This window comes from Chiloscyllium punctatum, chromosome 17, assembly GCF_047496795.1.
Source record: "Chiloscyllium punctatum isolate Juve2018m chromosome 17, sChiPun1.3, whole genome shotgun sequence".
NCBI lineage: Eukaryota > Metazoa > Chordata > Chondrichthyes > Orectolobiformes > Hemiscylliidae > Chiloscyllium > Chiloscyllium punctatum.
In genome coordinates, this window is record NC_092755.1 from 83,748,900 (window position 1) to 83,767,221 (window position 18,322).

Below are 18,322 nucleotides of genomic sequence, written 5' to 3' on the forward strand. Positions count from 1 at the left end.
TTTGCAGCAATTTCTGTTTTTGTCGTTAATGTGGCTTAAGCTGACGCTCACCACACTTCAGGTGATGGGGAGAGGAAAGCTCGTAACCTCATCCCTACGCTGTTGATATTACTTTGCATCGCATTGCCGTCCACCCGACCTCGCTAATTGATCCCAAACTGTATACTGGCAACAGTGTTGACAATCTCTCCATTCAGGGGGTGCAATACCAGGGGGTGCAGTGTGGGAGCAGCAGAGAGCCGGGGAGAGGGGGGGTGGGAAAGAGGGAAGGCGTGGCTTACGTCAATGCGGTGCGCATTGGCTGGGCGTCTGATGTGATTGACGTCTTGCTTCACCATTCCGAAGTGACGGATGTGCGCGCGGTCAGCCAATAGAGGAGGGGAGGGGTGGGGCGGGATGAAAGGGGCGGGGCCTGGGCTGGTGCTTTCCGGTTATGGGGGTGGGTGGTGACTCGCCCTGTCAGCTGTTAGTGGGGGGAGGGGAGTGAGACTCCGAGGCCGGCTCGGCCTGGTGAAGGGGGGGGGGGGGGTCTTGTGGAGTGATTGCGCGTGTCCTGTCATCCCTGTTCCCGGGTGTGTGAATGAGGAGGTAACCGGCGGGAGGTCTGGGCCCGCAGGGAGGAGAGTGGAGGGGGATGCAGTCACTGGAGAGCCAGGCCTGGGGCCGCCTGAGCCGCATCGACAGAGAGAGCGAGAGCCACATCCTGCTCGTGAACAGTGAGTGGACCATCGGCCGGAAAAAGGGTGAGTGAGGCCTCGGGGATCAGGGCTGGAGAGAGGCTGGGCTGACAGCAGCTGCTCACACGGCGAGGGGAGGAGAGGGTAAGTCAGTCTCCCTTTCAGTAAAACTGGCCTCATTGTCCCCCTGGCAAAAGGAAGCCAGAGTCTTATTTAAAGTTACTACTGACTGTAAATTCTCTGAAGAATAAAGAGCCCCAGGATTGTGGAAGATTGTTTATCTTTAAATTATACATTTCTTTTGAAATTAATTTGTTCCTGATCAAAAGGAAAGGGGCAATAGATTTTTCCCATTACACAGGGTAAGGTGAATGAAGTCTTTTTTTTATTTTGCTTCCTTAGCTTGTTTAAAAAAAATTACATATCCTGTTTGCTGGATTTTCCAGATTTCATCCAGGGTCTTGTTATTTAGTAAAACATTCCTCAGCGTTTAGTTGTTGAGCTGGTTATCTCTCGCAGGTTTGGATGTTCTGAGCTTTTTTTTCAGTTTAAAAAGAAAGAACATGCATTTTTAAGGCACCTCTTTTGATCTCGGAATGACCCAAAGTACTTTGCAGCGGGAGGCAAGTTTTCTGAAGTGTACTCATTTGCAACATATTTTTGGAACCACACATCAAGCTCCTACAAGCAGTGGTGTGATATTGACTGGATTATCTACCTTCAGCAGTGTTGATTGAGAGGGGGAGAAAGGAAGGTGGTGGCGGCGGCAGCAATATTAACCAGGAAAATCAAGACAGCTGTCTTATTCTTCAAGTAGTCATAGAGATGTAAAGCATGGAAACAGATCCTTTGGTCCAACTTGGCCATGCCCACCAGGTATGCTAAACGAATCTAGTCCCATTTGCCAGCAGTTAGCCCATATCCTCCTCAACCTTCCCTGTTCATGTATCCATCCAGATGCATTTGAAATGTAATTTTACCAGACTCCTCCACTTCCTCTAGCAGCTCACTCCATACATGTGCCACCCTATGCTTGAAAATGTTGCCCCTTAGGTCCCTTTTAAATGTTTCCCTTCTCACCCTAAACCTCTAGTATTGGACTTACCTACTCCAGGGAAATGTCCATGTTTGTTTACCTTATCTATGCCCCTCATGATTTTATAAATCTCACAAGGTTGCCCCTCAGTCTCCGCTCCAGCAAAACAGCCCCAGCCTGTTCAGCCTCTCCATTTAGCTTAAACCCTCCAACCCTTCCAGCATCCTTGTACTATAAATCTTTTCTGAACCCTTTCAAGTTTCACAACATCCTTCCGATAGGAGGGAGACCAGAATTGTAAATAATATTCCAAAAGTGGCCTAACCAATGTCCTGTACAACTGCAACATGACCTCCCTGCTCCTATACACTGCTCTGACCAATAAAGGTCCTTTCTACCTGCAACTCTACTTTCAAGGAACTATGAACCTGCATTCTAAGGTCTTTGTTCAGCAATGCTCCTGTCTTCTTCTCCCTCAGATGGCAAATGTGGTCTTGGTTTAGTATCTGATCCATAACACAACACCTCCAATAATTCAGATCTCTCCTGGTACTGCAGTGCCAAGTCTTTGGTCTGAGACCTGACGCCTCTCTACCTTTTAACTGGGACATGAATTCTTCTACTTTTGTTGAATGGAAAAATTTCTTGCAACAATATCAAGTATCTGCAGATATACTAATTCCTTCAGCATTGTTCTCCTGATTTTAATGTTCATAGAATTCCAGGATTCTTCTTCCTGACCCTGTTTCCCACACGTCCAAGAAAATAATTGAAATTTCTTTTTGTTTCCTTGTTTACATTTTAAGATTTTTTTTGTTTGATCTGATTCAAAGCTAATTGACAATCCTCAAACTGTCTTTCCTGCAGATTCAACATATTTTTAAGTAACTCCATGAACTTGGTATTTCAGTTACTGGATGAGCAGCGGTCTCTAATTCAAATTTCACCATGATGCAGAGAATGTGAACCGCTGGTCTGGCTTAAATTGCATAATACAATGCTGATTCCTGATGCCCTAATGCACCCAGGGATGGGCTTGAAATGAAATGCTGTCTGGCAAATCCTAAATGTCACAGTCCAAGGATGATGGTTCGGCCACTTAGGACTGAAATGAAAAATTTACTCGAGTTCTGAATCTTTGGGATTTTGGAGACTGTTTGAGTATATCATGATAGTTTGGGAATTGTTTGGGAATTTAAGGGATATGGAGATCGTACAGGAAGGTGGAGATGAGACTGATCAACTATGGAGTGGTTGAATAGTATTTCAGACTCAAGTGGCCAAATGGCCTACCCCTCATTTTTGTTGAGATATGTTGAAATAAAGGCTAGCATCTTCATGTAATACTGCACGTTGTTGGGCTGTTGGAGGCGTCATCTTTCAGATGAGACACTAAAATAATGAGGCATTGGTTGTAGAGTACTTTGAAATGCTTGGAGGTCATGAAAGAATGCTATAGAAATGCAATTTTTTTTTAAACTCCAGTTCTTGCCTTCTGGGGCAATTAGAGTGAAATAATGTTTGACCTTCTCTTAACTAAGTTATTCCCCTCCACTGCTAACACTCACCAACCCTGAGGCAATTTGTGTTAAAGCTGTACACCTTTTTTGAATAATTGCATAACATATTGTACTGAATGTGGTGGTGTTTTGGGGTTGTTATCAGAAATGCCACAGCATGCATTAATAGGTTCAGTCATCAGTCGTTCTTTGTGCCTGTCTGCTGCACTTTGTCCTGATGGAATTGTGAAATTATGAATTGGACTTGAAACCACATACAGTTTAATTTAGGTTAGAGTTGTTGAGATATATAATTAAGGTAGGGTTCTGTTATGTTTGTATCTTTTCATAAAATAAATTCTATAGCTTTTTTTCTCAACCTATTGGTTGGCAGGAAGCCCACAGAACCCACTTCCTGTACTAATTAGAATTAGGAAGATGAAATGTTTAAGTTCTCTATGCCCAAATAATTATTTCGAAACTCATAGCTCAAGCTAAAAATATCCAAGCAGTTGAATGATTTTTTTCCAAAAAAATCATTATTCTCTTGGTTGTTCATAGCAAAGAACCACTTTAGTTCCACTCTTGTATGTCTTCACTGAAAGAACTGAGTGCTATGCTGCCTCTTTGTTGGGTACCTGGAACAGTCCATCTTCCGCAGCTGCACTGGCACATTCCCCACCTTTTCCTCCGCTACGTCGATGACTGTATCGGTGCTACTTTGTGCTCCCACGAGGAGGTTGAACAGTTCATCAACTTCAACACCTTCCACCCTGACCTCCAGTTTACCTGGGCCATCTCGGACACCTCTCTCCCCTTCCTGGACCCCTCCATCTCCATTTCCAGTGACCAACTCAGCACGGACATCCACTCCCACAGCTACCTGGACTACACCTCCTCCCACCCTGCCTCCTGTAAAAATGCTATCTCTTATTCTCAATTCCTCCGCTTCCTCAAGATCTGCTCCCAGGAGGCCCAGTTCCACCGTAGAATATCCCAGATGTCCTCCAGCACATCTCCTCCACTTCCCTCACCTCTACCCTTGAACCCCATCCCTCCAATCACAACAAGGACAGAACCCCCTTCCACCCTACCCTCACCACCGGATACATTGCATCATCCTCTGCCATTTCTACCATCTACGAACAGACCCCACCACCAGGGAGATATTTCCCTCCCCACCCTATCTGTGTTTTGGAGAGACCATTCCCTCCCACTCCCTTGTCACCTTCACCTGCCACCACAAGAAGGGCAAAACTAGCACCCAGACCTACCCCCTCATCTCTGTCCAAGGACCCTTCTACATCCGACAGAAATTCACCTGTACTTCCATACACACCTTCTACTGTATCCGGTGCACCTGATTGGGGAGACAGGATGCCAGCTTGCGGATCATCCCAGAGGACATCTCTGGGTCACCTGGACTAACCAACCCCACTGCCCCGTTGCTGAATACTTTAACTAACTCCCCCTCCCACTCTGCCAAGGACATGCAAGTCCTGGGCCTTCTCCATCACCAAACCCTAACCACCTGACGCCTGGAGGAAGCATGCCTGTCTTCTGCCTTGGGACCGTCTAACCACATGGTGTCAATGTGGATTTCACCAGTTTACTCATCTGCATCTTCTCTCTCCTCTTTCCCCACCCCCAAACATTATCCCAGTCCCAACCTTCCAACTTGGCATTGCCCTCTTGAACAGTCCTACTTGTCAATCTTCCTTCCCATCTATCTGCTCCACCCTCCTCTCAGATCTCTCTCTCTTTCACCCCCACTTTCACCTACCTATCTCATTCCCAGCTACCTTCCTCACCAATCTCAACACCAGGTTATAGTCCAACAGGTTTATTTTGAAGTACTAGTTTTCAGGTCACTGCTTCAGGTAACTAGTGGGGCAGGATCATAAAACATAGAATTTATAGTAATCTAGGTTTGTTTAATATATTGTTTTAATTGCATGACACTGATATTTTGCTATAAATTCTGTCTTAACTAAAGGTTTTACTTAAACTGTAACTTATCTTGAAGGTGATTTGAAAGATCTGGGATTTACATATTAATGAACCAAAACCTGGAACCCTTCCTGAAAGATAAAAGACTTCACAGCAATCTAGGTTTGTTCAATACACCATTGTAATTGAATGACACTGATCCTTTGCTATAAATTGTCTTATGATCCTGCCTCACTAGTTACCCGATGACAGAGCAGCACTCTGAAAGCTAGTACTTCCAAGTAAACTTGTTGGACTATAACCTGATGTTGTGATTTTTACCTTTGTCCAGCCCAGTCCAACACTGGCACCTCCACATCTTGAAAGTTTGTGGAATTACTTTGTTTTTAAAACAATTGGAGCTAAAATGTGTTTTGCTTGAATTATCTGGGTGGAATCTTCCAGCTCCTGAATGAATGGTTTTTATCTTGTTTCACTGGTGCAATTCCCAATATGTCTTCTGCACATTGGGTGTAATGTAGTGTTTTGAAGGTCTTCACCCCTTTTAATGGTTCCTTGGGAAAGCTTTCCAAGACACATGTGTAAGCAGCACCCTAGAATCAGTAATGTATCTGTCACAATTAGAACAGAGTTTTTATAGTATTGTTTAAGCATTTGAACAGCCATCAAAGAAAATACTAATGTTTGACATTAAATGCAATCTTCTGCTGTAACAATCGTGATGGATTTCACTAAGTGGTTGACTGGTGTTTAATGGAGTGCTTTCTTTAAAGTAGCACTTTGTGACCTCTCAATCATTTTTTTCTTTGTAAGCTGGTTATAAATGATGTCTTTGTGTAGAGTTGCTCAGGTGCTGCCCTCTACTTTTTATGGAAACTAATGATTAAAGTTAATAGTGTTCCTCCCTTCCCTGGGGAAAAGATTGCTGCAGTGTTTAATCTGCTGAGTGCAATCCACACTTGCCCTGAGTGAGTCATGGATCTGTAGTGTATGTTTTTTCCTCGTTGTGCAATACCAAGATTAATTGGCTCCTTTTCACTCTGTAAATTATGGACCAATTCTTTAAAGATATTTTTCTGCCCCAGTATTTTTTTTCAAAAGTGTTAATCTCTTCCCCTTTACTGAAGGATTTTGATTCTTGAATCCTCACTAATTTAAGATATTTACATGCCAACAGCCCTTTCAGATTTGCAAAACACTGACTATTATTAAAAAGGCAGTTGTCTCAGACAATGTCACACTTCTTTGTATTTGAGCTCGATGATAAATTTTGGTTAAAATATTGAACTCAACTAATTTGTTCAACTCAGTCATAATCGGGATCAGGAATTTTAGCTTTAGCTTTGCATCTTTCCCAAGCCAAGGTGCTGAGATCTATTGCCGTGTTGCTTTATTATGTTAACAATCACACATCAGGTTATAGTCGAACAAGTTTATTTGGAAGTACTAGCTTTGAGTGCTGCTCCTTCATTAGGTAACTACCGTGGCAGGATCATAAGACAGAATTTATAACAAAACATCACAGTGCCATGCAATTAAAACTATATATTGAGAAAAACCTAGATTGCTGTTAAGTCTTTCATCTTTTAGAATGGGTTGCAAGTTTCAGTTCATTAATATATAAATCCCAGAACTACTTTTAAGTTACCTTCTCAAGATAACTTAAGGTTTTATATTAAAAAAGTGACCTCTCGGCTGAGACAATGAATTAAAGGTGTGAAGTTAGAGTCTGTCTGTATCCCAATCTTGAGTCAGACAGGAGCGGAGAAACTACGCCATGTTTTTCGTAGTCTGCAACACATTATCAAAGAGGATGTGCACCTCGCCAAGACCTTCCCTACGCCTCCACTTCTTGCTTTTACACAACCACCAAACCTTAAACAGACCATTGTTCGCAGCAAACTGCCCGGCCTTCAGGACAACATCAACCACAGCACTGTACAACTGTCATGGCAACCACTGCAAAACGTGTCAGTGTGTTGACACTGATACCACCATTACACATGGGGGCACCACCCACCATATACACGGCAGGTACTCGTGACTCTGCCAATGTTGTCTATCTCATACACCTGCAGGCAAGGGTGCCCTGAAGTATGGTACATTGGTGAGGCCAAGCAAAAGCTATGAAAACAGGTGAATGGACACCATGCAAAAATCATCAGACAAATGTTTCCTCCCAGTTGGGGAACAGGTCAGTGGTCAGGGACATTCGGCCTTGGATCATCAGGTGACCTTCCTCCAGGATAAGCAACAACACAGTGGGTGAGCACAGGCTGATAGCCAAGTTTGGAACCCATGAGGATGGCCTCAACTGGAACCTTGAGTTCATGTCATGTGACCTCACTACACTATACACTCTCGCACAAGCGTACTCATGCAGACCCCCTCCTACACATGCTCTCTCAGACACACGTCCATATACCATGCACACACCCTCTCTCAGCCTTATCCGTAACACACACGCACTCTACCAAGCATACGTAAATGCACACATTCTCATGCACATGCCTCTCTCTCTTCCCAACCCCCCCCAACATGTGCTTGTGCGCACATGCACACACAAGTTTGGGTGTATTTCCATTTTCAGATCTATTCCACTTTTGCTCAAAAAGCACACAACCTGCTGGCAGTCAATCCATTAATTTGTAAATTCCTACTTTGAAAATAGAACCAGTCTGACTGAAGATTTGGGAAACAGACAAACTCTAACCTCACACCTTTAATGTATTGTCTGAGCTGAGATATTGCCTTTTTTTTTGTATAAAACCTTTAGGTTGTCTTGAGAAAGTGACTTGAAAGAAAGTCTGGGATTTACATATTAATGAACTGAAACCTGTAACCCATCCTGAAAGATGAAAGACTTCACAGCAATCTAGGTTTGTTCAATACCCCATTGTAATTGAATGACACTGATCCTTTGCTATAAATTGTCTTATGATCCTGCCTCACTAGCTACCCGATGACAGAGCAGCACTCTGAAAGCTAGTACTTCCGAGTAAACTTGTTGGACTATAACCTGGTGTTGTGATTTTTAACTCTGTCCCCCCAAGTCCCAGTCCACACTGCTACCTCCACATCATGGCTTTATTATGTGACCACCTCACATAATTTCTCAAAACGCTACATTCATTACCAATTCTCCCCTCCCCAAGTAATCGTGGGATGCTACTAGTTTATTTGGAATGGTTGTATAACTATTTCCAAAGGATATTAAAATGTTAGCCAACCAAAACAATGGTGTTGATTTCCATTTCTCTGATGATACTTCAAATCTGGCATCAAGTCAACAGAATCTCCAATAGTCCAGCTGTTAGTGGTCTTCAAACAGCATAATCAACCATTTTGTTGAAGTATTTTGTCAGAGAATATTACAGAAAATTATAAACTCTTTCACTTTTAATTTTCAAATAACATGGTCAATTATTAAAATTGGATGATTATTAGAAGTTGAAACATTTATACATTTTTTCCAAAGAAATTAATATGTTGAATCGCTTTTACCATAATTGAGGAGTTTGACATTCTGAAAATGTAAAAGTTGTTTCTCTGGGCCAACGAGGCTGTTTTACACTAATTGTAATCTTAGTGTGCCATTAAAGGCCCAATTACACCCCTCTTCATAGGTGTCATTTTATGGGCTTTTACAGCAACTTTAATCATTTAAAAGTTGAGAGCAACTTCAAGATTTCTATTGTTTATCAATTCCCAAAAGACATTAATGGAGTAATGATGGCGAATGCTGGCAATCTTCCTGTTAGCACCAATGTACAGTCCACACATATATGTAGAATTGCCTGTAGTTCAGACCAGCTTTGGATGGAGGGGGTTGCGGACAGGTACCATTTCTGAATAACTTGTTTTTCAAATGAAAATGCAGGAGTTTGCATGTCCCACAAGTACCCAGATTTATTCAAATTCAATTCAAACCACCTTGTAATGATAGCATTTTATCTCTTGTCATTAGGGAAGTTTGTAACTAGTCCATTACTGTAATGGCTACATTTTTGTGCCTGTAATATTGAGTCGAGAGTGTGGTGCTGGGAAAGCACAGCAGGTCAGGCAGCATCTGAGGAGCAGGAGAATCGACATTTTGGGCATAAGCCCTTCATCAGGAATGAGGCTTGTGGGCTGGGGCTGAGAGATAAATGGTAGAGGGGGGTGGGGCTGGCAGTGTTGGGTGAAAGTTAGGTGGATGAAGGTGAGGGCGAAAGTGATAGGTCAGAGGGGTGAGTGATGGACAGGTCCGGAGGGCAGTCCTGAGTTGGAGGCTTGGGACTGGGATAATGTGGGGTTGGGGGGGGGGGGGGGGGGGGGGGAGGGGGAGAATAAGGAAGATGTTGAAATCCACATTTATCCCATGTGGTTGCAGGGTCCCAAGGCTGAATATGAGGCATTCCTCCTCCAGGCGTCGAGTGGTAACGGTTTGGCGATGGAGGAGGCCCATGGCCTGGATGTCCTTGACACAGTGGGAAGGGGAGTTGAAGTGTTCAGCCATGGATTGGTGGGTGCGGGTGCCCCAGAGATGTTCTCTGAAATGATCCGCGAGAAGGCGTCCTGTCTCTTTTGACGTAGAGGAGACAAAACTGGGTGCAATGGATGCAGTCGATGACATTGGTAGAAGTACAAGTAAATTTCTGACTGATGTGGAAGGGTCCCTTGGGGCCTTGGGTGGAGGTGAGGGGAGTGTTGTGGGCTCAGGTTCTGGAAAGGTGTCAGGTGTGGGGGGAATGGTGAGAACCTGCTGAGGGGGTAGCGGAGAGAATAGTATCTCTGGAATGCTGATAGGGAGGGAAATGTACCTTTGGTGGGGTCCATCTGGAAGTGGTGGAGGATGATTCAATGTATCTGAGGTTTGTAGGGTGGAAAGTGAGGACCAGGGGGGTTGTGCCATGTTGCATTCGGAGAAGTGGGGTTCAAGGGTGATGGTGTGTGAAGTGGAGGAGATGCGCTGGAAGGCATCCTCAACCACGTGGGAAGGGAACTTGCGATCATGGAAGAAGGAGGCAATCTGGGACTTTGAGGTGGAATTCGTCATCCTGGGAACAGATGCAGCGGAGGAATTGGGAATAAGGGATGGCGGTTTTACAGGAGGTAGAGTGGGAGGAGGTGTAGTGTAGGTAGCTGTGGGAGTCGGTTGCCTTATTGATGTCTGTGGTTAGTTGGTCGCTGGAGAGGTCCAGGAAGGAGAGGGAGGTGTCCAAGATAGTCCAGGTGAATTTTGAGGTCGGGGTGGAAGGTGTTGGTCAAGTTGATGAACTGTTCAACCTCCACGTGGGAGCAAGAGGCAGCACCGATTCAGTCATCGATGTAACAGAGGAACAGGTTGGGGGTGATGCTGGTGTATCTGCAGAAGATGGACTGTTCCATGTATCTGACAAACAGGTAAGCATATATAGCTGGGTGCCAATGGCTTTTAGAGGAATTGGGAGGATTGGAAGAAGCTGTTGAGGATGGGGACTAATTCAGCCAGGCAGATGAGGGTGTCGATTGAAAGGTACTAGTTGAGCAGCGTGAGAGGAAGAAACAGAGGGCTTGGAGACCTTTGTCGTGGTGGATCGATGTATACAAGGACTGGATGTCCATGTTGAAGATGAGGCGTTGGGGGCCGGGGAAATGAAAATCTTCGAGGAGGTGAAGGGCGTGGGTGGTGTCACGATCGTAGGTGAGGAGTTCCTGGACTAAGTGGGACGGGACAGTGTCTAGGTAGGAAGAGATGAATTCGGTTGGACAGGCACCAGCTGAGACAGTAGATCGCCAGGGGCAATTGGCTTTGTGAATCTTCAGTAGGAGGTCGAATCGGGCAGTGCGGAATTCACAGACAATGAGGTTGGAGGCTGCAGGTGGGAGATCCCTGGAGATGGAGGTTGTGGATGGTCTGGGAGATGATGCTGTGGGTGGGAGATCCCCAGAGGTGATGAGGTTGTGGATGGTCTGGGAGATGAGAGATGAGCCAAAATCCTAACCCTAACCCATCACCAATTGGTGATTGGACCTAATAGATTTATTAATCAGTTACTCCATGTGTTACAATTGATTTGTTGAGAGAGCTGGGAAGATTAAATTAAAATCAGGCTTAAAACCTCCTTACAAAATGAGAGGGAAATCTTGTAAATGATAGTTTTCATCTGCTTTGTCTGATAGCACAACCTGCTGCATCATGTTTCCAGCTGCTTGAAATGGGTAAATTATCCATGTACAATTTTCAGGAAATCTCTTAAGCAGTCTCCATGACCATAACTTACTACTACAACAACTTACATTTATGAAGCACCTTCAACATGATGACATTTAGTAAGCCTGTCACTTCCTATCTACTACTGTTTTTGAAAACATTCAGCAATAAGAGATTGCAATAAAGTGTTCATGTGCACTACATTCACAAATTTATATCTCTCTCTTTCTTCCCCCTACCCCATACTGCTGATTAACGTTACTGCCGATCTCTGTATCATCCTGGGATTTCACAAACTCCCCCTGCAGGCTGTTCCATATATGCAGGAAGTGTGAAGAACTTGCATCTTGTATATTGTTCTTGTGTCAAGTTGAACCTCTGTGATTTACTCTGCAAAATCTGTTAATCTGTTTCTGTTTCCTCAAGAGTATTTCTAAGCTCACCTTTTTCAATGTAAACATCTTTACTTTTGTTTTCCCTTGAGGGCAGCTGTCCAAACCTTATCAAGTTGGCTTTGATTTAGTACTTCCAGAGATTGTGTTGTGCTTTCCAAATGTGATTGACCAGTTTTTAATATTTAGCACCTCCAGGTTCAAGTGCACCTTATTGTTTGTTTTATCTTTCCTTAAAAGGAAGCACATCCATTCCATGATTGGTGGTTATTTCATGATGCACAGACACACCTCAGAAATGAAAATATGTTTTCCTTCAGCACCTTTCACAATCTTTGGACACCTCAAAGGTGCATTACAGACAATTGAAGTATAATTACTTTATAACTTAAGAACAGCAACAGCCAAAATCTGCACAACAAGCTTCAACAGACAGTGTGACAAGGATTAGATAATCTAATTTTCTGGTGCTGATTGAGGGTATATAGATATTGACCCAGGCACGATGTGAGACATTCCTTGATACTTCACCAGAATTTGGCCTACGATGTACAGATCCCATGAGTGGGACTTGAACCCACAACCTTCTGACTTGAGTGCTACCAGCTGAGTTCTTTCAATGCATCTGATGCACATATTCTGCTGCAGTGTTACTTGTGTCCTGATAAGATCGTAGACTAATTGTTGGGAACAAAAAGCAAGGCTGATTACAGTTGGACAGGCTGATGGCCTGTTTTTGGTGTTGTGGACTAGATCAAACACCAGATCAAATTTAGGAGATAGCCTAAACCTTAACTTTTATCCTATATGTAGGCAAGTATAGGTGCTGTGTTCCAGATGTAATTTGTTTGGTCTCACTACTCAGCTTAAGCAAAACACACTTTATTATTACCCTGCAATTAAAGAAAGAAGACTTAGTCTAACTTTAACTTTAATGGAAAACTTAACGGAATAATGGATTATTTAACTACCAAACAGCAATTGTTCCAATATAGGAACAGCTCACAAACAGATACAGTACTTGGCAAAGGCAAAATCAGCAAAACTCGTTGTCTCAAATGCGATTCTGGCAGCAGAAAGAGAACCCCACCTTTTCTGTGTAACAGAGAAAATTCTGGAAAAGAAACTAATTCCACGGCCAAATTCAAAATGCAACAACTGCTGAAAGTTAAACTAAAACCCTGGTTTTGTGGGAACCTGACTCCACCCATTCATGTGGCTTCTGCTGGTCCAACATTTTTTAAAAAACCATGGCCTCACAAGAAGTTTATTTTATAGGCTTGGAGAGATTAATTGGCATCTATGGCTTTGAACCTTTCCATAAAAATACCACGACAAAATACATCTGTAAAAAGCCATAGTATCATCACACTGGCAAGAAATCAGAAGCTTTCAGTGCTTAAAATTGTATTCCATTATAATGAAATCTGACATTTGATGCTAGAGAAATGAGTCTAAGAGTGTGGTGCTGGAAAAGACTCTGATCTCCAGCATCTGCAGTCCTCACTTTCTCCCAGTTGTTAGAGAGATGAGCAAGGTATTTAAAATTAATTTTGATAAACTCTTAATATAGCGAAGAGAGTTGGTTAGTAAATTAGCCCTTTTACCTTTCTAAATTATAATTTGTGTAGCCCCTCTACAGAAGTCCAATATTTGTGATTGGGCATGGACCTGTTTCTGATTATTGATATCGGAAATGAATTCTTTTAAAGATGAGATTTGTATCCTTTTTACTCCTGAATCGTGCACAGATTAGAAATAGTTTCCATATTGGTTTAAAGAAGGAAAATGATGTAAATCACTTTATTGGGGGTTGTGTATGACATCAGTTAGTGAATATATTGAGTTCTGTATGGGATTGACAGAAGGAATGCTGCCTTGGGATTTTGTGCTTGCTTCTATTTAAAGAGCAACTCTAACATGGTTTTACATATAGAATTGGAACAGGTCTATTTTAGTTAATCACTGAGGTGCAATATTGAAAATTGAACTATCTTCAAATGATAAGAATTTTAGGTAACAAAATGAAACAGCACAGAAGAAGCACATTCAGCTCATGGTGGCTTTGCCAGCCAAGTGGCAGGATGGTTCAGGGACCTGGGTTCGATTCCATCTTGGGGCAACTATCTGTGATGATAGTTTGCACATTCTCCCCATGTCTGTATTGGTTTGTCTGGCAGTGTTGGTTTCCTTCCACAGTCAAAAGATATGCAGGTTAGATGCATTGGTCATGGTAAATTACCCATAGTGTCCAGGGATGTACAGACGAAATGGATTAGCCATGGGGAATGCAGGGTTACAGGGATAGGGTGGGGAGGCGGATCAGGGTGGGATGCTCTTCCGGGGGAGGGTGGGGGTATACTCAATGGGCCAAATGGCCTGTTTTCACACTGTAGATTTAAGATTCTTGGTAGAGCAACTCAGAAACTCGCCTGGTATTTCCTGTAACTGGGTAATTATTTTCCCTTCAAGTCATTATCAAGTTCTTTTTTTCAGAATACTATTGGATGCTTCCACCACCTTTTGAGGAATTCCATTATGTATTGAAAGTTGACTAATTAGTGAACTATCTTAATTTGAGAAGAGTTTTGTACCTGACTAGTCCTGAATTATGCAAGTAATATAATAAATTACCTTTTTATATTTAAAATCAATGTTCTGTTTTTTTATAGGTTGTGACTTGTCATTTCCTGGCAATAAACTTGTTTCTGGAGACCACTGTAAAATAATTAGAGAGAAAACTGGACAAGTGTGGTTAGAGGATACAAGGTAAACTGCATCCTTTTTTTCTAGATTGAGCATTTTGTTTCTGTTTTTTAAAGTATATTCTGAAAGTGAAATTTGTTTATCTTGTGATGGTACCACTGCATCCAACACAGACTTGTTGTTTATTTGTGGATGCCTGGCTGTTGCTAGAGATCAAAATTGGGATGAAAGTTTGTCTCTCTTTTGTATGCGAGGGTCCAACCTGAAATGAATTAGGTGCACTTGATCCTATTTGTATCAGAATTTAACCTATAAACAGAACTGTCAACAACTTGGCATTGAAGTGGCAATCTCATCAGGGATAAAATTACTTCTTTGAAGATAAAAATGCACGTTTTAGTGGAATAGAAGTGCTGTGCTGGGATTGAATTTCAAATCCTTTACTTGTGTAAAGCTAGCTTTTTCCTGCTTCTGATTAATGCTGTATTGTTACAAGGTAACCGTCCAGTGATTTTGATACTGTCCACAGATTGAAGTCAAACCTCTCCCATTTGGAGAATGACAGATCTAAGTTGGAAATGTTAAATGACAAAAATGACTGAAGCATTACTATCTAATGAGCTGATGTGATTTTTTTGGTTACTTTTTTGTGACCGTGATGTTAGATGCAGCATTAAGTTTAGAGTAAATCTGAAAATGATAAACTGATGCAAAAATTATAAGTTAAAATGATAAACTTTAAAACCCCTGATTTAGCTATATTCAAATTAACTCAAATTCTAGCAATTGATGAGAAAACTGAAAAGAGAATGCACTTTCTGTGGCTGCTTGTGCAAAATACAGCAACTAATTAATGTTGAATTTCACCAACGACTCAGTAACCCAATTGAATTCTTTGACTCCCTGTTTGAAATGGCTCTTATGACTCTTCAATTAGATTTTGTTCTGGAGATTTTTCTTTGTTGAAATTGTTGTATGTTGCCAGTAGGTGGCTGTAGAGTTCATTAAACATCCAAGTAAGTTAATGGTGCAATTCGCTAGCATTTGGCTGGTTGAACTTTAAAATTGTTTTGCCTGGGTCAGAGCTTGATACATTAACATGAATGTACTGATTTCCAACAGTTAGCAATAGATATGTTTGGAAAGCTGAAGTCCCAGTCTAAACATTCAAATTAAAGCCAGATTGGTCCACAGAGCATTCTTTAAACCTATCTAAGGGTGCTTTTTAAAAATACAATAACAACACCAACTGGATTTATACACTGTACAGTAGTAAATCCAAGAATTATGTAGTTCCATTTTCCAGGCTTAGCTCTGGAATCAAATTTTAGCCTCATTGCAATTTGCTAAATTTACAGAGCATAATTAAACAATTTGCATGAATTAAACAATTAAGTAAAACAGGAAGAGCTTCTATGCCTCAGGCAAGGGGTGAAATTGAAAAGCAGTCTCCATAAGACCATGAGATATTGAAGGTGAACTCGGCCTTTGGACCCATTGAGTCTGCTGCAGCACTTGATCATGGCTGATATGTTTCTCAACCCCATTCTCCTGCCTTCTCCGTGTGATCCATGACCCCATTAAGTTTCAATCAGTTTCCCTCATCATTCTAAATTCTTTCATGTATTCCCAGTCCTCGGCTATTTCTCATGACAAGTCATTCGTCCCTGGGATCATTCTTGTAAACCTTCTATGGACCCCTTCCAATGCCAGTACATTCTTCCTTGGATACAGGGCCCAAAGCTATTGTCAATATTCCAAATGCTGTCTGTGCAGAGCCTTTTAGGGCCTCAGCAGTACATTGCTGCTCTTGTATTCGAGCCCTCTTGAAATGAATGTGAACATTGCATTTAACTTCCTAACTGCCAACTGAATTGGCATGTTAACCTCAAAGAGGATCCTGATCTAGAACTTCCAAGTACCTTTATGCTTCAGATTTCAGAAGCCTTTCTCCATGTAGAAAATTGTCCTCATCTCTGTTCTTCCTATGAAAGTATATAAACCTGTCACATCATATTTCATCTGCCACTTGTTTGCCCACTTGCCTAGCATATCCAGGTCTTATGGCAGCCTCCCGGCTCTCTCAACACTACCTTGTAAAGACTTTCCGGAAATCCAAATAGATATGTCCACTCAGCTTTCTGTGTCTAACTTACTCATTGCCACTTCAAAAAAATTCTAACATTTGTCAGATGTGACCTCCCACACTACCTCCCCCCCCCCCCCCCCCCCCCCAAACAAAGTTGTGTTCACTCAGTCCTATTTTATCATGCACTTGAGTATTCTACAATCTCTTCTTTAATAATAGACTCTCAAATCTTACCAGTGACTAAAGTCTTCTGCCTCCTTCCATTCTTAAACAGGGGTGTTACATTAGCCATTTTCCAGTCCTCTGTGATCTTCTCTGACTCTAGTGAATCCTGAAAGATCACCAATGCCTGTGCAATCTCCTCAGTTATCATCTTCAGAACTTTGAGGTGTATTCCATCTTGTTTAGGTGATTTATCCACCTTCTCCTTACTGATAGCCACTGCACTTATGCCTCTTGACTGTCTTGAAGGTCTGTTATGCTGCTGGTGTCTTCCACTGTGAAAACTGATGCAAAGTGCTTATTCAGTTCCTCCACCATTTCTTTGTTCCCCATTACTACTCCATCTTCTTTTTCCGTTGATTCAATGTTGACTCTTGCCCCTTTTTTTTTAGATATCTGAAAAACTCTTGATCATCTTTTATTTTACTAGCAAGCTTACACTCTTTCATCTCTATTGTTTCTTTAAGTTATGCTCAGCTAGTTTTTAAAGGCTTCTCAATCCCCTGACTTCCCACTAATCTTCTCCACATTATATGCTTTTTCTTTTATGCTATCCCTAGCTTCCCTCATCAGCCATAGTGGCCTTACCCTCCCCTTAGTATGTTTCTTCCTCTTTACAATGAATTTCTGCTGCACTTCCTGAATTACCCCAGAAACACCTGTCATTGCTGTTCCACCATCTTGTCTGTTCGGCTCTCCTTCCATCAACTCTGACCAGCTCTTCTCTTGTGTCTTTGTATCGTGTCCTTCTTGGTAACCTCCAGCTTTTGACAAGTCGCGTAGAAAGCAATTTACTATTTAAATAGATATTGCAGATCTAAGGTACAGAGTGATTAGTGAGCCCCTTTACGTGAATTATAAAATGTTAATATGCTGATACAGCAAGTGATTAGAAAAGCAAATGTCATTTGTTACAAGGGTAATGGCATATAAAAGTAGGAAGTTTTAGTGCAGCTGTGCAGAGCTTTGGTGAAACCACGTTTGCAGTACTGTATACAGTTTGTTTTCCAAACAGGAAATTATTACTTCAGAGGGAGTTTCAAGAAAATTTGCTGGACCTATTACTGGAAAGCTTATCTTATAAGGGGACCTATAGCCACTGGAATTTGGGAAAATGACAGATGCTGCATTTGAAACATTGAAGGTTTTGAGGGGACTTCATAGAATGGAGACTGGGAAGATATTTCTTTTGTGAGGTGCTCTAGAACTAGGGACCATGGCTTTTTAAAAAGGCTGACCTCTCCTTCTTAAACTGAGATGAGGGATGTGGAGGCTGAGTGATTAAGTTTACTCAAGGTGGAGCTATTTTGATTCTGAATAGACAAGGGAGTTGAGGCTGATGTAGTGGAGAGACAGGGAAGTGGAGCAGATTAACCATGATCTCTCTGAATGGAAGCCATGATGTGGAGATGCCAGTATTGGACTGGGGTGAGCAAGGTCAGAAGTCAGGCAACACCAGGTTATAGTCCAACAGGTTTATCTGAAATCACAAACTTTCGGAGCATTGCTTCCTTGTCAGGTGAAGTGAGAGAAGCACACAATGTATGGGCAGAGAAATCAAAAGATCATACAAATG

The 18,322-nt window shown here is 42.2% G+C and overlaps 1 protein-coding gene across 2 annotated transcripts in view; it reads left to right on the plus strand.

Annotated features, from left to right (window-relative positions):
• Window positions 1-551: 551 nt before the first annotated feature.
• Window positions 552-18,322, plus strand: part of chfr (checkpoint with forkhead and ring finger domains, E3 ubiquitin protein ligase) — a 53,378-nt gene continuing 35,607 nt past the window's right edge. The window contains exons 1-2 of one of the 2 annotated variants that reach the window (XM_072587717.1): window positions 552-743; window positions 14,402-14,498. In XM_072587717.1, the coding sequence (XP_072443818.1) occupies window positions 635-743; window positions 14,402-14,498 (206 nt within the window). In that variant the 5' untranslated portion in view covers window positions 552-634. Of the gene's footprint in view, window positions 744-5,247; window positions 5,325-14,401; window positions 14,499-18,322 lie in introns of those variants that run through there. The other variant, XM_072587718.1, reaches the window with a different exon arrangement.